Genomic DNA, 21,939 nt, shown 5'->3' with positions numbered 1-21,939 from the left:
TCACCAACATGAACGAACGTCACTTAATTTCATCCACCTGGCGTAATCAAGGAGGTAGCATATTCTAGTTATATATTTGATTTGATCACGGGTTGGTAAATGCCCAAACCCCCAATTGAAGAAATATCTCTCCTGCTAAAAGCGAGGATTCTAGGAATAATTAAAAGTGAAAGGGAAGCCAGCAGCTATCGGGATAGCTATCTTGCCCCTTGGGGCACTTGGGAAGAACAAACTAGGCATCCAATGTCCAAATAAAGAGAGCAATTTATATGAATGGGTTCATCCTTATATGGTTTTTTGATTAATACATTAACATGTAGAGAAAAAATTTGCAACATAGTAATATATTATTGGACAATCAACATCACGTAGCGGTGAACTTGTTTCTTGTAAGTCTTAGACATAAGAGAGCAAATCGATGGATTCACAATTCCACACTTCTTGTGGTGGAATAACATGAAAGAACAAAATTGGGGTCCCAAAATTATAAAGTCTACTAAATTAATTGTTGGCTAAATTGAATTAATGGTCCCTATGGTGATAGGTTAATCGGATGATAATACCTGTGGTGAAAAAATTCAGATTAAAACCCTTGTGGGGAAGATCCGTTAGGATCCAAGCCCAAAATTAACATTGATGTCAACTTCTGTTAACATTTCCACCTTGGTTCTTTGGTTCTGCCTCTCCCCGCCTGGTTCTTAGCATCCCATCTCTCTCTCTCTCTCTCTCTCTCTCTCTCTCTCTCTCTCTCTCTCTCTCTCTCATTTTCTCTCCAGATTTTCGGCCTGGAGCAAACCAAAGGATATTTATCTGCAACCCAGCACCCAAATCATAGAGTCATAGGTATAGTTGTGGAACATATGAGTTAATTAACTAATAATTTTCAGCTCCAAAATAAAAGAAATTAATAGCAAATTTAAATAATTAGTATGAAATATAAAGATTTATGAGGGCGTCGAGCCCACATTGTAGCTGTAGTTTTACCGATCAAAATCACAAAGTACATAACCTCTCTCTTCTGGAGCCGACTGAAAATGTCATGCTTAACAGAACACTGTTCGTTCTCTTCATACATGCCTCAGAAATCCTATTCCTTTCTCTCCTCTCTCTCTTCAGCTTCCCTTCGTTATTTTTTTCTTTTCTTTTGAGATAAAACAATCAAACCTCAAACAAAGATAATTCTTCAGTGGATGATGATGAGGTATGCTTGTTGCTCCTCTTTTCATGTTTCTTGGGTTTTGTTTTGCTTGATTGGTGTGTGATTCCCAACGAATTAGTCCGACCCATCGATTGGTTTTGTTGGTTGGTTCAGATTTCATCATTTCTACAGCCAACAAAACCAATCAAGAAATGTTAATCTAACAAAACCAGCCAACAAAGTAATGATTAATTTACTGAATTGGATTAATAGTTAATTGCAGGCTAAATTAACTATTAGGAAATGTTCATAGGGTAATCTAGAAAAAAAAGACAGAGTGGGTTAACGGAAATGTTAATTTTGGGCTTAAATCCTAACGGAACTTCACCACGAGGGTTTAAATCTGAATTTTTTCACCACAAGGGTTATCTTCCTATTAACCTTTCATCACGGAAACCATTAATCCAACTTAGCCTTAATTGTTTATGAACAAGTTGGGATGCGTTGGGATGGAAACTTCTATGCAACTTGGAATGATAGAAAATTGGACGAGTTAATTACCTGCTATTATATGTAGCATTCCTGATACGCGTAAGTTTCGTTTGATGAGACAAGATGCATATTAGAAATCTAGAAGAATGGATTGCATATTGTAGCTAAGCTATTTATTCTAGCCAAGTTAGCTAGGATAGTATATATGCTCCCAGTTGACATCTAAGTTCGTATCTTCCTCTTCAATTCTTTGTTGTTTTTTATACGATGATGTTGTATGGTGAAAATTAAGCTAAGCAACGTAATAGGTTAACCATAATTAGATATCAAACTCTTCATATCTATGCAAGTCAAACTTAATATTCTTCACTTTTAACTGAAGATATTAATATTGGTAACGATATTTACATTAGAATAGAATATTGTTATAACAAGAATAGAAAAATACATAAACTAGTTCTAGATATTTAGATGTATTTAGGACTTCTCAACATACACACACGCACACACTACCTACAATTCAATTCATTTGTACAGTCCTCGTCATGTCTCGTGAGAAAAAGTAGATGCCAGAATTAGATACACAATATTTACTACACCAAGAAAACCTAAAATTAGAGGCATGCATGCATGCATGACAATTGGGATTTACAGCGTCAGCAGGAAGTTGTGAACAAGCGTCATCACTTCACAACTTGAGCAAAATATATGGGCTCGGCTTGTATACACGAGGACGTTGCAAACATATATGGGTTTTCTTTTAGAGGAATATGGTCGAACAACTTTTTGGGCTTCCTCCTAATAGCTCTTGGACATGTCATGTACGCTCGCGAGCCTAACACTGATCGCGTGAGATATTCCTTCGGTGACACTGACGCTGGAGTTTTTCTCTGGTTTTTCTTTACTTTATTATTTTATGGATGTTTGAGGCCATCTTCAACCACGAAAGAATCAAATATAACTCCATCCAAAATTATAGCCTTGCAAAAAAAAAAATTAAATTAAATGAATGCTAGGTCATACTCATATATCATCTCGTTTAGCCCCTCACTACATTATTAGTTTTAAGTTTGTACTTTAAATTTATTGGTTAATTTAATTAAACTACTATTCTATGCTTTTAAATCTAGCCGTTGAACTTGAATCAATTATTCCAATTGTGGAGCTGGGCTCCAAAATGGGGCTAAAATGGGGTTATATTTGGCCAGCCTAATATCTCTGTGGCCAAATAATGCCTTGGTGGACTCTATAAAATTATAGCCTAGCCATTGCTGAAGATGAGGTTTTGAGCAAATTCGGTCATTTTGTTATTTTTGGACCTTTAGTCATGCATTCACGAAAACAATCGACCGAAAAAATTAATTCCTGAAAGGAAAATGTAGTATCCCACATCGCCCGTGAGGGCGTGGTCTTTGGGCCTTATATATCCATTGCCAACCTTAAGTTTCAACTAGGCCTTTTGTGGACTCCCTGAGGGGAGAGCAGGCGCTGGCTACGGCTGAGTACCGGTCCACAGAAACAAAACCGTGCGGTAGCTCTGTCTTCGGGCAGGGAATGCCAAAGCGGACAATATAGTTGGAGCTGAGGGTTGGGATGTGACAATTTGGTATCAGAGCCAGACTCACGGTCGTGGTGTGCCGACGAGGACGTCGGGCTCCCTAAGGGGGGTGGATTGTAGTATCCCACATCGCCCGTGAGGGCGTGGTCTTTGGGCCTTATATATCCATTGCCAACCTTAAGTTTCAACTAGGCCTTTTGTGGACTCCCTGAGGGGAGAGCAGGCGCTGGCTACGGCTGAGTACCGGTCCACAGAAACAAAATCGTGCGGTAGCTCTGTCTTCGGGCAGGGAATGCCAAAGCGGACAATATAGTTGGAGCTGAGGGTTGGGATGTGACAATTTGGATTGTAGTATCCCACATCGCCCGTGAGGGCGTGGTCTTTGGGCCTTATATATCCATTGCCAACCTTAAGTTTCAACTAGGCCTTTTGTGGACTCCCTGAGGGGAGAGCAGGCGCTGGCTACGGCTGAGTACCGGTCCACAGAAACAAAACCGTGCGGTAGCTCTGTCTTCGGGCAGGGAATGCCAAAGCGGACAATATAGTTGGAGCTGAGGGTTGGGATGTGACAGAAAACAAGTCAAGTTTTTTTTTTTTTTTTTTGAAGGAAACGAAAGTAGATTTATAAGAAAAAGGTCATTACAAGCAGCCAATCAAGGCAACACAGCATCCTCAACAAGTAAATTTAGGATCAAACTCGAAGGGAAATCTAACCAATCACAAAATTGACTAATAGTAAGACCAAAGTGAGCAAGCCTATGAACAAAATATGGGTAAAAGAAGCCATAGTGACTGTCGGAAGCAATGCCTTGATGTCTTCTACAAAATGTCCAATCAAAGACAAATTAATAGAAATATCATTTAGCGATACCACAATCTGAGGTGAATCACACTTGAAAAGAAACATAGGTCAAGTTAGCTATGTATTTTCGTGGTAGGGTTGATTGTTTCTGGGTCGTGTTGTTGGCAATTAGTCGTGCCATCAATATGGTCTTAATACAAGTAAAATATTGCCTTAGTTGGATAGCATTATTAACAGCAGGTTCATCCTCTAAACTCTCTGTTTGTTTATAGGAGGACCAATCCACGTACGCGTCTTCTTAAGGTGATGGGGGAGAACTATGTTTTCTATAGTTTGCAGGTTTTAATACTACTATATTATTCCTCTCCACTTCAGGGCAAATTCTTCTTTACTGACAACGTGGGATCATGGGTAAGAGCCGCCGGTTTTTACTTAAATAAAGTGCTTCTTTGTCTGCAAAAATTCTGGTATGTTTTAGTGTATAACATGCATCAACCAAATAAAGGATCAAGATCGTTTAATTTTATTTCTTCATTTGGTAAAAGAGTCTAAAGAATCTTACGGTCTAAAACTCCAATGCATACCCATACTTTTGTGAATATAAATAGTTGAAAAGGTGGATAATATTGAATAATGTTATGTAGACAGATGTAGATGGGCGCTGGGACCAAGGTGGTCCCCGGACCACTTGAAATCTGAAAAAATATATCTGTGAAGGTCTTTTGAGGATCCTATGAGTGTTTGATATGATTCCTTTTTTGTGCCTATTAAGTGTTTGATGTAATTATTGCTAGACAAATCTTGACAGGTTGCATCGACAACACTCGACAAGTTCTCTCTATATTACTTATCATATTGCATTGACATATATCGATATCTCTTTACATGAGCCCAACATGATTTGACTGACGACAATAAGGCCACTAAGTATTCAACGAAATGCCCTAATGAATAAACAAATTTTTTTTTGCACAATTAACGCTCTGTTTTTATCTAAAAAACTTAATATTTAACATTGAACCTCAAAATTTGATTCTTGGATCCGCTACTATATGTAGATAAGCAAAAGATAAAAGCTTGTCCCAATAATACACCCTTTGTTTATTTTCTGCTTTCTTAATGAATGGTTTTCTTACCGAGGTACGAAATTTCGCCTGAATAACGCAAATGCGCAGTACGTACTAATGGACACCAGGCGGTATTAGTAATGTGGTTTCCACGGCTCGGTGAGGACGAATTGCGAATCTTCATGGAAACAGCAGCTCGCGATGTTTACATATGGTAGATGGTCGAGAAAAATGTTGGCGGATCTTTCTGACGCGACCGACACAATTCAGTGAAATCAAGATACATTAATTCTGCAGTGTTAATTTTGAGAGTTATCCTACAAATAACATGGTCGGAAAACTGCTCTCAACTGCTTGACAAATTGTCTGTATGGACATTGGGCATGATAGCTGCTATTCTCATGCCCTCATATGCATTGTTATGGGCATCTATCAATAAACTCACTTGTCGTATGTTGGCATCTGTTGGCATACTCGCTCAAAAATTATTGGCATCTATAGGCATACTTGGCAAATAACCTCAGGCTTACCAAGATTACATGAAATGCCAATTTGCACGCTATTCCATCCAAAAAATTTTGCGTGACGTGCGTGCCAGTCTTACTGACTCCCAAATAATATTTCATGAATCCACCATTGCTCATAATGACAGGGTACAACTAAAACGCCAGATATAAAAGAGAGAGCATCAGCAGTTGGAAACGTACGTACCTTTGAAGACGGCTTTATATATTTTATGCTTTAGAATCTCATATACGACTAAATGTACATCATATTCGATTCCAAACCAAGACCCACAAATGCCGGAAATTATGTACAATTAGACCTGCAATTAGTGGATGAGTACTGAGAGTACGGAGCCAGGAAATTTCATGGGAAACAGTCAAAAACATAATTCGTGGGGTTTAAGGGTAAATTTGAGTCCTAGTTCATAAACAACACACAAATTGTCCGACATTCCATTTGTACAAGATAATTTCGGTCCTAGTTCATAAACAACATACAAATTCTTGTATGAAGTCCTTAGTTCGATGCCCTGCTGTTTCGGGTGATATGCGAAATGAGCGAGAAACGGATAAAGGAGATAAGGGAGAAGCAGAAAGATATTCCAATGAGATAGAAGAGGCCATGACAAAGACTGTATTGCTGCCAACTACAAAGAATGAATGAGAGGCCAATAGCATAACTACAACAGCCTCAAAAGTCATTTTCAAAACACACAACAGATAAACATTTCAAACAATGTAGACAATGCCAAAAGCCGTAAGTTCAATGAACTGCATAATCTCTTTTACAATGTGAACCCACGAAACATGTTGATCATCTGTCCCGCGATGATCCATCATATGTGAAGCTCAGCGAAAAGCTACTGAATCTATAGACCAAAGATCAATCTGACACTACGAGGCGAGACTAGTTTGAGACTAGTTTGATGAGTCGCCTAGTGAAGCAGTTTTCCACATGGTAATGACAATCGACATAATTAAACAGATTTGACGGAATAGTCGAGTTCTTAGGGAAACCAAATGGAGTTCTAAATGTTCCCTTCTTATGTTCTGAAACTATAAAAGACTCTTAATTTCGATCCTTCTCCTTGTAATATGCCAAAGCCGACTAGCAAAGCTACAAAAAAAAAAAAAATTGAGTTCCTGATTGGAATTCCGGCGTCAAAGACTTTAGAATGCAATATCATCTCCAAGGATTGAAATGCACTTGGACATTCAAGTAGGCAACGTTGAAGGCAACTAGGCTATCGGCCTATTAATGATGCTACTGCTGTGAGACCAAGGAGAACACAAATGGTTTGTAAAGACGAAGCGAGGTGTTCTTCGGAAGTGGCTTGAGAGAGCAAGTATAGTGCAAGTAGTATGATAAGTAATTGCCCCTTAATTTGTGGAAAAACACAATGAAGATGTAAGATAATTAAGAAATCTAAGAAGAAAAATGGAGATTAAGTATGACTATAGAGCTCTATGTTTAAATTCTCACAAACAAACCGAGCACCATTTGATCCACACCAAGTGAAGAACAAAACCAATTAAAAAGATGCCTTACACTACAATCAACACACCTCTGAATTCAAAGCAGCAGCAGTTAAGCCCAAACCCAAAGCAATTTGACAGTGCACAATTATCCCATCTGCAAAAGCACTTTCAACAATCAAATTCCCCTATATTCTATGGCTAACACGAAGAGTGCTGAAAAATTAAGCAGATTTAAGCAGAAGCACCTGTAAATATGGAGACTTGAATCATGCAGTGGAGAGAAAAACAAGGGGAAAACAAAATCCAGTCCATATTGAACTCCCTCGAGTATCTTTTTCCTAACATTTTCCAATTATACAATACAATTACCATTACCAAAACAACAAACTCAGCCACCCAACAAAATGCTACTGCTTTTTGCGTTCTCCCATCCAAATTTCACAAAATCTAATGCGACCACTACTACTGTCCAGAGCCTTGAGAATCGTCCTTGGAAGGCGGTTGCTGGTGGTGGTGGTGGTGCTGCGGCGGCTGCTGGTGCACTCTAGCATGCCCCATCTGCTGGTAAATCTGACTCAAAGCCTGTGAGTTCAGGACCCCAATATGTCCATCCTGTGACAACCCAAGTTCCAACCCAGGAAGCTGCTGCTGCTGCTGATTGCCCCCACCCAAAATTGAAGTAAAACTCATCGGACCCATGTTAGAGACAGGCAAGTCAAAGCCAGGAAACCCAATTTTTTGCAGGTAATTTGAACTCTCACTGCCCAGATTTGTGGTGGCTGATGGAGGACCAGATGATGACTGGAACCCAAAGCTACTGACAGGGGGCCATAGCCCGCCCACCCCTGCCACATGGGGTCTCCCCAAATTCCCGCCCACCATTGCCCAGCTGGTCCTACCTCCACTGGACCCCCCCAATTCATCGATCTTTTGGTGCAATCCAGCTGATAAAGAAGTCCCCTGTTGCGAAACAGAGCCCCCTGCCGCGGCCAAAGCCGACGCCGGAATCGTCCCGGTCCCAGTGGCGGCCATAATCGACGGCTCGGCCTGCTGGAGGAGCCACTGGATTGTTTCCCCATCGGATTTGTGACCCAACTCTCGGGTCAATTGAAAGATTCTGGCGGCGCAGAGGGCCGGCATCCGTATCCTCCTTCCCCTGCCTTCGACCTTTGTGTGTCTGTCTTTGTTGGAGCTTCTCTTGGGCGCCAACTGCTTCTTCCCCGACTCGTCTTTGTCAGCGATTACAATCTGGAAGTCTTTGATTTCAGCAGGTTTGTCGTCGTTCATGTTGCTGTTGGGTTGAGGTGGTGGTGGTTGCTGCTGCTGAGGTTGTGGGGGGAGGCTCAAGAAGCTAGGTATGTCTTGTGTCTGCTTTGAGCCCTTGGGATCCATGAACAGGGGATTAAAAAATTAAAGAAAAAAAAAGAGAAAAATGGGTCCTCTTTGATTGAAGAAGGTGACCTGAAAAGTCCTACACTTTCATGAGTTTTCACTGTTTTTGGCAAAGAAAGAGAAGACAAAACCCATAAAATACTATTAAAATCCCAGCGTACCCCATTGTCAAATGTTACTCTCTCCTCCGGGTAGACTGGCTTTGGTTGTTTTTTACTACTCTCTCTCACTCTCTCTCTTCAAGCTGTCCTCCTTTCTTACTTTAACTCTTGTTACTTTTGACACTGCAGCGGGGTTTGACTAGGCAGATATGAACACAACTGCCAGTTTCGTGTTTTCACACCGTCAGATGTTAATGTGTTGATATTTTAAATTAATCACATATTAAATACTAATAAGCTTAGACATAGAACAAGATATGATTAGTCAGACAAAGGTTTTTTTATGCAAATATGAGATCTGTCAAGTTTAGTCATCTGCGCCTAAATTTGAATTTTACTCTCATGACAACTATTTCCTTCCCGTACATCAATGTATAATATCACATTATCTTTTAACTGACTTGGATGAACCCGTTAAATTCTCTTAAATTATTAAACAAACATCTTATCATTAAATTCAATAACATACGTTATACATTATTGTACGCTAAAATAATAGAGCAGGCAAATCAAAAGCCCATTCTCTAATTTTCCCCACATTCTATGGAGTCACATGGACTATGGTCTATGGATTGATTGGATTCCCCCTTCTCCCCCTTCTTCATTATTGATTTCTCCTGCTGCCTGCATATGCTATAATTGCAGTAGCAAACCAACATATGATGCCATCTCTTATAAGGAACTCAACTTCCAAGCTGGACAGCTTGAGATTTCGACACCTGGCAACTATGAATGGCCGGTGGTGGGGTTTGCTTGTATCCCACTCTTCTAGGTCTAGGACCATCCTTAAGATATGATATAAAAATTGATGGGAACTTTAAAAAGACAGAGAGGAAGGAACATGATTATATAAATGGCATCAACAGCATTCGGCAACATCAAGGCTAATGATATGGAGTTTTTACAGACCACAAAGCATGTTGTTGAGCAACTTACACAAAATACAACTTAAAAGTAATTTGCATGGAACAAGACCGCAGTAGTATTTTAATTCAAAAATACAATGTTTCGTAATTTTACATAATATTATATTATTGAATCAGTGTTGGGGACACGGCTTAGTACATCAAGGGTGCATTTGTTGTATCGGATTATGTCGGACTGGACTAGTTTCAAAGACTAAGTTAGATTGGCTTGGAATAGACGAAGCTGGACTGATTTAGTAAAATGTTTAGTGTAGTGTCAGACTAAGAAACATATTTCTAATTTTATATTATTTAATTTATACCTATTAATATTTTATTATTAATTTAATTTATATTTATTAATATTATATTATTACTTCTACTTTTTCTTTTGGTCTTTTCCAGAATCATGTTTTCCTATTATTTTCTCCGCGACTGTCTTCCTTCCCTCTCCCCTTTTTCTACCTTATTTCGCCCTCCTGTTCTCTGTACCAGGTTGCTCCTTACTTTGTTGTTCCCTTTGTTTTTTCTTTGCCTCCTGTGTGTGAGATAGGGGTTGAATTTTGAGTTGGGTGTGGGATGCATGTGTTATTGGAAGGTGGGAGATAGGGGTTGAATCCGGTTTGGGTTTCTGGGTTTTTTGGGTTTTTTTATTTTCTAGGTTCAAATTTTAGGAGTTGGATTTGGTTTTGAAAAAGGGAAAAATTGAAAAAGTTTTGCTATTTTGTTTCGAGTTTTGCGGGATTTGGGTTTGAAAGGGTTGTAATAGGCGAGGAAGGAGCAGATTGGAGGGGTGAAGCATTGCAGAGTTAGGCTTAGCAATTTGCCCGATTTTGAGGGGGGGGGTCTCGCTAAGACCCTCTGGTGAAGCTCGTAGTCCAGTTTAGTCGGAGCGAGTCTCTTTAAAGTTAGTCCATGTGTGTAACAAACATAGGATTAAACTACCATTTAGTCTAGTGTAGTCCAGTGAAAGTTAAAGAGGGCAAACAAACACACCCCAAGTGTTACAGTACAAGTGTCAAGTGGTTAAAATTTTTTTTCAAGTATCTAACCATTTATATTATGACACTTAACATATTAAACCGTGTTTCTCACACATTGAATTTTTTTTCCCTAAAGAATATACTACCTTGGTGGGCCTCTGTGGGGTGGGGCCTTATACTCTAGTTTCTGACGGTTGGGCCATATACAAAATCTTACTTCTCATCGGAGTGTGCTCTATTGGATGTTTACAATTAGACATCACTTTCCACCCAAATGATAAATAATTGAAAGGGTATGTTAGAGAGATTAAAATTTTAAATTTAATGATGTGTTACTAATAGTAAATAAACATGTTAATTAACTTCTAATTAATAATTCAATCATCAACAACCATATCATTTTAGTTTACACAACTTGATCCAAAAATTTGGCCTCCCTAATATTAGAAGATTAAATTTCTTTTCACGCTTAGAAAAAAGAATTATGTGCTCACGTTACTTCCCTTCATGCTCGCTGAATTAAAGTGCATGCACATTTATACCCTTATATTCAACCTTGAAAATTAAATTTTATATAAAAGTTACATAATCTAGTACATATAATTGCAAAAAAACAAAATTTTCCTTAATTTGTTCACGGATAAAGGCGATGCTGTAAATTTTCTTCTATATTTCTTATGGTTCTTAGAGAACAATTTAAATAGAACAAATCCACCATCACGTAAGACCCGATCTAATAATATATTATCACGTATTAATAAACAGCATATGCTATATGGTAATAAATTCGTTTTGTGTAAATCCTTCTCCTTCACGAGAATGATGATAGAAGCACAAGAGATTGTTCTGCACGAGAGAGGGATGCACATTTGTCAATGATAATTGGTGTGAGCACTGGATGCCAATAACAAGTAAGCAAGGTGACAAAAGAGTCCCTTATCTTTAACCTTAAATTTCTCGTATGACAAAGATGCCCAATCCCAATTTCTTAAAACTATTAACCCATTTTTAATAGTGCTTTGAAAGCGATTTTCTATGTGTTAGCGTCCACCACATAATTAATTAGATATCATCTTACATGAATCAAATATGAATAATCCCGACAAGAAATATTATTTTTGATGAGGTGGGTGCGTGTGTGTTTATTCTTTACCGTTCATAATTGAAGGGATTAATTAAACTTATAAATATCAGCCATCAAATATACTAAAATCACAACAAGCAGACACGATATGTTTTCTTCCATTACTTGAAAAGAAAAAAAGAACAAAAGTAAAGCACACAAGTTCAAATTTTTAAACATAAAGTTCAACTTAAGCTACTTGTTAATACCAACCACCATAGAGTGCTGAATAGTTCGGATGAATTTCAGGCATGTATTCTACATGAAATATTTTGAGTTTGATTCTTGAAATTGGTGAATCACATGATGGTGACTAGGAGGAGGCTGAAATGCTTATGAGTCTTGCCAACCCTTGAAATGATAGACTGTTGTGGCGAGCTACAAAAAAGAAAGAAAAAAAAGCTACTTGTTAATACCCACATTGTTATTTAATCTCTATAAAATGTACCCAATTAGCCCTATCTATCACTATACAATGTGGAAAACATTACGGTCCATGTACATTACCTCACGACACATCATGGTTGGGGACGAATTCCAGACTCGTATTTTACACGGCACGTCTTGGTTTGATTTAGTGGCATTAGTGAATCACATAATGGTGACCAAAGAGGCTGGAATGCCTATGTGAGTCTTGTTGATCCCCGAAAGAATGGACTACCGTGACGACTGACGAAGCCACCAACTGGTCATTTTTTAAAGAAAAAAGAAGCTACTTGTTAATGCCCACATTGTTATTTTAATCTCCATGAAATGTACCCAATTATCCCTAACTATCATTATACAATGTGGATAGTAAGGTCGAAGAATCAATGATGATACACATTACGGTCCATGTACATTACCTCACGACACATCATAGTTGGGGACGAATTCCAGATTCGTATTTTACACGGCACGTCTTGGTTTGATTTAGTGACATTAGTGAATCACATGATGGTGACCAAAGAGGCTGGAATGCCTATGTGAGTCTTGTTGATCCCCGAAAGAATAGACTACCGTGACGACTGACGAAGCCACCAACTGGTCATTTTTTAAAGAAAAAAGAAGCTACTTGTTAATGCCCACATTGTTATTTTAATCTCCATGAAATGTACCCAATTATCCCTAACTATCATTATACAATGTGGATAGTAAGGTCGAAGAATCAATGATGATACACATTACGGTCAATGTACATTACCTCACTTCTTTAATTCAGTTTTTGTTTTATATTGTAACCCTCAATTAGGACATCATATCTTGTATGGTACTCTTCTTGTCTTATCGAAACTGCACACATTACACGTATCTTCGCGTGTGTGCAACTCTTAAAAGTTGAGTGATTAGTTGTTCGTTGCGAAAACTTGCGACTACGGTGACATGTGTTGCTTCTTGTAGATTTTCTAACTCAATAAATGAATAGGAGACGCATGCATCGCTTCTTGTATATTTTCTGACCTAAAGCGTTGAATAATAATTATATACAACATTTGATGAAGGAAACTTGATATCGCTTTCGTGATGTATAAACCACGAGAGTTTAATTAGTCGGTTTAGTTGGTCCAAAGTTGCTTTAGTTTTCAAAGTTCTAAAGTTTGCAAGTTGGTATGATTATTGTGTTCCCCATTTTACTATTTAATTAGGAGTTCAGTACATATGTGTGTGTATATAGCTCGTATATATGTATCGGTTTCTTGTTGAAAGTAGACTCTCTTCAGATTGTGATGGCCCTTGGTGATTCCTCAACTAATTTGTCCATAATTTGGCAGATTGTCGATAACACAAAGAGCATCCTTACCACAATCACTGAAGAATTTTGCACCCATATCTGCTGCCAAGCCAACACGGTTGCTTACAAATTAGCTAAATTTTTGGTTTGGGGCTGCTTTGGCCTATCCTTGAATCAAAACATTACTATCGTTTCTTCTAAAAAGAACTAGGAAACTTAGCTGACACAACGGATATATTGAACATGGAAAATCGAATAATAATCCTTTGTTATAAAACTACTAGCAAACTCTAAAATTTACTAGGAAGAAAGAGAGAAAACTCATGTTTATTGAATAATAGTCGAAAAAAATTACAAACCTAAGGCCAAATGACCTATTTATAATGTAACTTAACCCAAGAATTTTCTATTCTCCAATCACTTTTCTTCATTTAAAGTAGCTTCCTTCCTTTAATTTAATTGCATGTAAAATAATTTAATTTTTGTCCTACATCACTAGCTAATTCATTGCTTCCTCAGTTCCTCTGCAGGATGAAGAAATGAACGCATCGAACTCATGCATGCATGCAGCCTTCGGTCACCGTAGAGTGACCATATATTTCAATTTAATTTTTAATATTCATATATATATATATATATATATAATAATTGCTAATAAGAAACGTTAATTAAGCCGTTAAAGAGCAGGACTTTTTTTCTCTTTTTCCCACCTCTTTTTCTGGGTTGTGTGTGAAAATATTCATAGCTGTACTTATATATATTCATGAGGTTTGTGCTTGATATGGTGTGGTGTGGGAGAAAACTATTGATTTGTGTGATGACAATAATGGCGGGAATGGGCGACGTGTGTGGTGGTGATTGAATTGATGGTCGTATGTGCATCCCATCACGGAGACAAAGGAGGCCCCTCCTCTCCTCTAAAGTTAGCTGTTGAAATCTCATACCCCATACATACTATCCCACGAATTCAATTCTTCAATCGGAAAACTACTTTCCTTTCACTTCATATAAATATATAAATATATCTAGGTTTATAAAAGACTAAATCCATAAAGAGATATATAAGCTTTAACTCTCTGTGTTTGTCTTAGGATAATTTGAGCGCGGAATGGTTAAATAAGAATACTTTATTCACCATGGCTTCATCAATTACAAATTTTGTACTTAAGAGAAAAATAAAGTTGTTTATAGTATGTGCTAAATGTTCAAGTGAAACATGGAGGCCGGGAAGTGAAGGAAAGAGGACAAGCAATTTGTTAGCAATAGGTCTCTCGGAAATTGGAATGAGTGTGTAAAAGGCAAAAAGAGGTCGGTGTATGTGGGTAGCACCAAACTAAAAAAATACAATTTTCTTTGTATCGAATTTAAAATATCATTCAACACCCAGTAGGGCATATAAACGGAAATGGATCTTCTCCGAATCTCTTCCACCAAGTCCACCCATCCGAGCCCTTAAAATTTGATCAACCGGCTACAAACAGGGGGTTCTTTTAAAAGTTATAATAACTTTAGCCGTTAGATCAAATTTCAAGAATCCGAATGGGTGAACTTGATGGACTTGGTGAACGGTATCTGAAGAGGATTCCTTTCACATATAAACAACGTATAATAATAATATTGGATAATCAATGACTTAATACATTGAGCAGTCAGTTTTCGTTAAGTACTATTCATATTTAATTTAAAATTTAAAATTGATTTCTAACCGCACGATATACAATAAACGATCCCAATCACAAGATTCCTAAGATCCCGAGAAAAATGATGGGACGGGTATCCTTTTCCACATAATAGGATGATATGGTATAGTTTAGGAAGAATGATGATGAGAAATGGGAAAAGCAGCAGAAGTTGCATGCTGCACATCAAAAAGGAGTGCCACAGCCACAACCTCCAATTAATAAAAAGCTAGAATCTCTAACTGAATGCCTCCTTCCCTTTGATAGAGATCAAGAGAGAGAGACGGAATGGACCCCTCTCTCTCTCTCTCTCTCTCTCTCTCTCTCTCTCTCTCTCTCTCTACGTGCCATCCCTTTCTTTTGCTTAATTTTTATTTGTTTTGGACTTCTAGGTTGTGTAATTTTCTGTATGAACATTCAGATTTTCTTCAATTTCTGTAACTTGCCAAAGTTCTGAAAAAATTTCATAAAAAAACATAATAGAAACTAAATCTCAGAGAAATATACATAAAAGTAAATTTCATAAGGTTACATAAGTTAGTTAATTTCATATGATTACATAAGTTACTTAATCGCTAAATTTGACAATATATAAATACATGTAGAAAAACAATTGATGAATTTGCACTTTTTGGTATAGATCGATGATGTTACTTGACGAATTGATGACAATAATTTTAGATAGATAGATATAACCCATTACCTAATTGATAGGAGGTTGAGATGCATCAATCTATCAAAATTAGAGATATGAAAAGAAAAGATAAAAAAAAAAAAAAAAAAAAAAAAAAAGAATCCAGTGGAAGTGGAAGTGTGCTAAGTAGAGACTAGAGAGGTCACCGTTATGCCATGTGCCCCATTTCCAAAACTCACATTTGTGATTACTTAGCCTATATATTTAGTAATATTAATTAGATTTTTTTTTGCCACTCGATACTACGGTCTGATAGTATTTCTCTTCGGAAGTGAGAGATTTTAGGTTTGAACCTCGTGGATGTCGATTTCGACACTAAATTAGGTTGCTCATTGTGTGACTTAACTGAACTCCCTCTTCCCTTAGTCTAAAAATATCAATATACTAAGAAAAAAAAAATGATTTCTCTTCTCTTGGTCAACCGAGATTTTCATTAAAACCGCCAAAAAGGCACAAAAAAAAAAAAAAAAAAACAATATAGCAATGCATCGTTACACAGATGCTCCCCCACTAGTCCTGAACAAAACACTGATTAAAACAAAAATTTTGAAGTCTCAATCTTTATTGTTTGTATGTTTGATGCGCAAGAGATGATAACTCGAAAGGGTAAGTCCATATTTCTCAAAGTTTGGGCCGAAATAAACTCCAAAATTTTTAAGTCTCAATCTTTGTTGTTTGTGTTTTGATGCGCAAGAGATGATAACTCGAAAGGGTAAGTCCATAGTTCTCAAAGTTTGGCCCGAGATAAACTCCAGCCTAACGTTTAATACATGTGACACCATTCATCAGAAACGTTTTTTTTTTTTTTTTTTAAATACATCAATATTTTTACATTGAGGGGAGAAGAAGTTCGATTATGTCACACAATGAGAAACCTAATTTGATATCGAATTCGCCATCCACGAGATTCAAACCTAAGATCTCTCACTTCCAAATGATGCAATAACTCCATACCATACAAAAACAACACAATATACTTCAATCTTGTGGTTCGTTAATTTCGGAGCATTCAACCGTTTGTTTAATGTACATGGAACTAGAAGAACCACCCCAACTGAGTAATGAATCATACTTCGAGTACTAATTTACAAAATCTAACCAAACCTCCCAACACCTCAAATTTTGAACTTACAATCACTAGTGTTACAGTGCTGCATGTGGCTCAACTCATCTGCTCAAAGAAGGCCCGAAGTACATGCAGATGGGTGGATTGACCTTGAAAATTGAGAGGACTGCCGACGGGATTGTCCATATCCCATCACCACATATTAAACCCGAAGCCACTGCCCCTGCATAATCCTCCGCATCCTTCCTATTCACTCGCTCCCAAATGAACAATATCACTGTCCCAACAAACATGTCGATGGCAAAGTATGCTCCGATATAGAATGGGACTGCCATTGCCATTGGAATCGGAATGAACTGTGATATTTTCTTAGGACACACATCCCTCAGCAGGTTTATAACTAGCGCTGCCACAAAAAAACCAACGCACATAGCCAAGCAATGCTTGGGGAGCTCAGAGAAGCCCTCGATACCTAGGATTGCCATTTCCCTGAATATTACAGCATAGGGTGCCTTGTATGGACCATCAGGTGATCCGATATCAAATGCAGTCCAAAACAACCAGAATGTTAACGGAGCAATCACACAACCCATGGCTGTTCCCACTAACTGGCTTATAAACATAGACTTGGCCGAGGACATAGTGAGGTAACCTGTCTTGAAGTCTTGCATGAGATCAGCTGCAGTAGCGACAATCGTCATCATCACCCCACAAGCTGCTAACCCAGCTATAACGCCACCGTCACTTCCAACTAATGACGCAATGATGAAAAGACCAATTTTCCCATAAGTTGAAGCTAAACTCCAGTCCGTGAGGCCAGTGCCGTAGGAGTTGCAGAAGGCAAGGGCAGGAGCAAGGATGTATGAGCATAGAACCAAATACCATTTCAGAGGCGGAAAGATGATTGGCATTGTTGCTGTGGATATTACAACTAGGCCCAGATATCCAGCTCCGGCAACCCACGTCGGTATCCTATCCTTAAGAAATATTGCATCCCTCTTTTTCTGCTCTAGTGGTACTTCTGAATTCTCATCACCTGCTGAGCACATATCAACAACCTATTATTCTTCAGCATAAAATAGGTTACCTCAAAAGTAAGATACATGTAAACTTTAATCTGTTTATACTATGCCAAGTGTAAGATGTCATCCCCTCTTCATCTCTTTGACAGGTTATCCAATAATGTGGCAAATACAGGCCAATAAAGGCCAATAATGTGGTAAATACATAGATTTTGCTACAGCCAAAATTGGCAGTAGGATTTCAGCCAATTATGCTATTATGACAACTCAAACAAGATTACTAATACACAAGCACCGCAACAGGAGAATACAGTTCAAACGTCAATGCAGGGAACACATGCCCTCCCTATATGGGTCATGGGTTCAAACCGTTTTAAGGTGAAGAGTGACAACATTGGCATCAAACGAATAGTGACGACATTTTCAATGAATATCAGAGACCATATAAATACTGACCTAAGGCCTCTTTGACAACAGGAAGGTTGCTCAGTTTGCTACTCTTATTGGATAGTTCCTTGAGAGTACAGGCTATAATCTTGATCAAATTGTAGAGACCATCCCCTAGGATGAGGGCAATGGATATAAAGACCTGCAAGAAGCATAACGGGTAAGAATATAGCTTTTAGAGCCAATTAGATGACCAAAAACAATAACTATGAATGAGTGTGTAGGCAACAGTCTATTCTTCCCTTACTATACCTTTAGGTCTTTGTCATAAGAAATGCAACAAAATCCGTACTGGAAATAGTTACACTATAGTAGTACACCCATGTAATTAGCCTAAGAATCAAGGTAGTGTGCCTGAAATGGAAATCGAAGCATAATACCTTATATCCATAAAGACCTTTGAAATCATTGCTACCAAGGTCGGCTGGATACCAGACCCCAGAATATTGGGATATTAACGGCCAAAGAAAACCCCATGATAAGATAGCCCCAAAAAGAACTGAGCAGTTGACTATGTGAGGACATATAAGACCACATCCAACATATGTTGGACTGAAGTCAAAATAAAACCTGCATGAAGCCAGTCATGTAAAACATCAGCAACTTCACTGTTGTACAAATATTGTAGATCTTACTAAAAAGAATGCCACTTCCTCAGAAGGCCTTTTTTTTCTTTTCTTTTTGTCGAATTCATCATTGATAATCAGGAAAGCAAAATACCAATTCTATTCTGATTTTGATATTTGTTTCATCATAAAATGGGTATGAAAATAATAAAAAGAAAGGACCCCCACTAGCTCCACCAAGTAGTGTTTGCCACTTTCTCAACTTATAAACAAGGGTGAAAGAGTGGAAAGGATGTGGTTGGGAAGGGGAGCGAGAATGAAGAGAAGAATCATGAAGAAAACCAGAGAACCAATAGCCTTACGTGTTCTTAAACAATGCCAAACCAAAGCTAGGAAAGTTGTCAAATCCGCATGAATCTCCAATACCACTAAAGAACCACTTGAAGCAGCTCCAAATTAAACTTATACTTAAATACTTCCCTAGAGCATGAACTTGCTTCCTGCAAAGTAAGATTATGACGGTGTTAATTTAAAAGATCCATTTTGAATGCATCTATTTTAACAAAAATAGATACAAAGGGATAAAGGAGTTTTCAAACCAAATATTTAGAGTGGGAAGAATAACCGGTTTCCCAATTTGAGTGGAAGCAAAGTGCAGTAGTGCACTACTATAAAACACATCAAAAGGTTGAGACTTAGACTTTACCCGGCAAGCTCTGCACCACTCTTAGTGTGGAAGCTATTTATCAACATTGCTGTGGCTGTCCCACTGGGATATGTTAGTTTGTAATCCATGACCATAACCTGATATCAGATTAATAAAGATGAGACAGTATACATTAACAAAAGACAAGTATACAACAAATACCATAATAGGTAGCCAACGGGCACGTTAAACTTCTGTCATCAAAACGTCCTAGCCAATGAACATACATCAAGCAACACCTGTTTCTATCAAAGGGTCTAATGATTATAACATAACATACGCGAAATGAATCGAGATGCCAATAGCAACTTAAAAAGACAATTCTATCGGTGTAAAAGCCAGAATGCAGAATTCAGTTAGAAAGTTAACATCAGTATTAGCTCAAAGTCAAAAACATAGGTAGCACCCATAAGATATCCATATCCACAGAAAAAGTAGTCACCTTGCGAAGCGGAACAAGGCATAAAATGCCCAGGAAGCTCACAACAAACAGGAAACCACTCATCCACCACAAGCTCGGATTGATAACATCTTCCGCCCGATTACCCGGGTAATCAGAACCAATTAGATTATATGTTCTGTCATCCATGGCAAGCAAATACGAACCGAATCCCCCTGCCAATTCATTTCACATTTACAAATTATATGATTACACAAGATAAAAGAAACACCAATTTTCCATGACTGAGATCAAAATTAACTACCAAAAGACGAAGAATAAGAGCTAAGAACTAGCTAATCAGTTAATTAGTGATGTGATTAATACTAATTAGTGAAGAACGGAACGGAACAGAAGTGATTAGGCTTACCGCTAAAAGCGAGGCCATAGCAGGCAACGACGCAGGTCTGGATGACGGTGTTCTCCTGCCTGGTAAAGGGGGTAACTGAAAACCCTAATTTTCCCCAGAAACCAGTCCATGATTTGACGAAGAAGAACCCGAGCAGCCCTGCGGCGACGTTCAGGGAGGGGATAATCCCGACCGTCAGATTGAGCTTGTGGGTGATAATGCAGAAGAGGCTGCCGAGCACGGCGCTGACGACCAGCCCTCTGATGGTGATCTGGTCCTTCCATTCGGGGATTCGGTCGTCGTCGTCGGCCTCTACGGCCTTGATTTTGTCGTCGGAATCGTGAAGCAACGGATCTGATATCTCCACGGACGCTGCTGATGATTCGGTCCCCATGACTGCGAGAGATGATCAGACGGTGTGGATTGTTGGGATATTAATTGGGATTTTTTTGTTCAATCGAGGTCAACGGATTTTTTAGGGGGCGGCGCGTGGAGAAGGCGTGCAGTTGCAGAGAGGTAGCTGGCGATTTTGTTGTCAACAGAGAAAGGTCACGGAGGCGTTTTGAAAGTTTGTTGAAATTCAATTTATCCAACCAATACGGACACAGGTAATTTTTTCTTGGTCCAATTGATATGTCACTGATAAAAATAAGTATATTTATTAGCGTTTAAGTAATAGTATAATCATCAATTTTCATGGTATTTAGTTAATATTAAAAATATTAACTTTAAGTAGGTTCATAGATAATGTACAATGTGAACACGAAAAATGAACAACCTATAAAGTAAACATATAGAGTAATGTTAGAGATACTGAATGTGTAAACTGATTCACTAATGACTACAGTGAATGGAAGCGATCACCCTTTTTGGTTTTACAAGTATTTACTTGGGAGAAAAACTTGAGTAAGATGTTAGACTAAGTCATTTGTAGAAGAGACTTTCCAAGACTCTTGGGATTGAACTTGATTGTTTTTCAGGTGAAATTCTACTCATATTTTTAGGATTACGCAGTGACATCTTAAGCTAATGATATAATGTAATGTGAAAAAGTTAAAGCATATGATAATGTGTCATTTATTCGGGTTGACATGGGGCATTCAGGGTATAAGTAAACCATTCCTCTTAGTTCCACCAAGCCCTATAAAGTCTCACTTAGTGTGAAAGTTGTCTTGGTACGACAACAGTTTCGAATATCTTTTCTTTGTTAGCCTTGGTACGGTTTCATGAAAAAACGGCATTAGTAGGGAGGCTCTTATAAAATCATAAGACCCTTTATTTTGGTCTACTCAAATTTCCGATATATAGTTTTTTTCTCATTCTACAAGTTGGGAAAATATTAGGAAGATTTGTTATTAGCACTTAGAGAGAATAAATCTTTCGTAACCTAAAAGTACACAAATCGTGATTTTGATTCTTCCGTTATGAAAACACAAGAAAAAATGTATTCAACAAGTGCACAATGACTTCTTCGAAACTCAATAACGATCAACCACAACAACGAGGTATCCACGATGATAATCCAAATGCCTAGAAACCAAATTGGTTTTATCCCCTAAATAAAAAAATCAAGATGGCTCAACTGCCCTTAAGTTGGGGTCTTATCATATCATGAGACAGGTCCATACAAATAAGAACAAACATGATGGTAATG

General features: G+C 38.0%; 2 protein-coding genes across 3 annotated transcripts; both read right to left on the bottom strand.

Moving 5' to 3' along the window:
- Positions 1-6,990: 6,990 nt before the first annotated feature.
- LOC137708588 (transcription factor TCP20-like) lies at positions 6,991-8,626 on the bottom strand. Its single transcript, XM_068447701.1, has 2 exons — positions 7,288-8,626; positions 6,991-7,196 (listed from the first exon to the last, which is right to left on the bottom strand). The coding sequence occupies exon 1, from the start codon at positions 8,432-8,434 to the stop codon at positions 7,505-7,507; it is 930 nt and encodes a 309-aa protein (XP_068303802.1). The 5' UTR covers positions 8,435-8,626; the 3' UTR covers positions 6,991-7,196; positions 7,288-7,504.
- An 8,038-nt stretch (positions 8,627-16,664) lies between these two features.
- On the bottom strand, positions 16,665-20,859 carry LOC137707479 (probable metal-nicotianamine transporter YSL6). 2 transcript variants are annotated; one of them, XM_068446355.1, is made up of 7 exons: positions 20,307-20,859; positions 19,940-20,112; positions 19,498-19,595; positions 19,154-19,291; positions 18,606-18,795; positions 18,235-18,367; positions 16,665-17,795 (listed from the first exon to the last, which is right to left on the bottom strand). In XM_068446355.1, the coding sequence occupies exons 1-7, from the start codon at positions 20,677-20,679 to the stop codon at positions 16,858-16,860; spliced, it is 2,043 nt and encodes a 680-aa protein (XP_068302456.1). In that variant the 5' UTR covers positions 20,680-20,859; the 3' UTR covers positions 16,665-16,857. The 2 variants fall into 2 exon arrangements, with proteins under 2 accessions (XP_068302456.1, XP_068302457.1); XM_068446356.1 differs by having other exon boundaries at positions 16,665-17,792.
- Positions 20,860-21,939: the final 1,080 nt, after the last annotated feature.

This window comes from Pyrus communis, chromosome 11, assembly GCF_963583255.1.
Source record: "Pyrus communis chromosome 11, drPyrComm1.1, whole genome shotgun sequence".
NCBI classification, from domain to species: domain Eukaryota; kingdom Viridiplantae; phylum Streptophyta; class Magnoliopsida; order Rosales; family Rosaceae; genus Pyrus; species Pyrus communis.
Note: the sequence above shows the minus strand (reverse complement) of the source record. Positions and strands in the feature narration are given on the sequence as shown.

Coding starts and splice junctions, on each gene's coding strand:
- LOC137708588 (XM_068447701.1), bottom strand. CDS start 8,434: ATGGATCCCAAGGGCTCAAAGCAGACACAAGACATACCTAGCTTCTTG.
- LOC137707479 (XM_068446355.1), bottom strand. CDS start 20,679: ATGGGGACCGAATCATCAGCAGCGTCCGTGGAGATATCAGATCCGTTG. Junction 20,113..20,306: donor CTATGGCCTCGCTTTTAGCG/GTAAGCCTAATC, acceptor ATGAATTGGCAG/GGGGATTCGGTTCGTATTTG. Junction 19,596..19,939: donor GCCTTGTTCCGCTTCGCAAG/GTGACTACTTTT, acceptor ATCTGATATCAG/GTTATGGTCATGGATTACAA.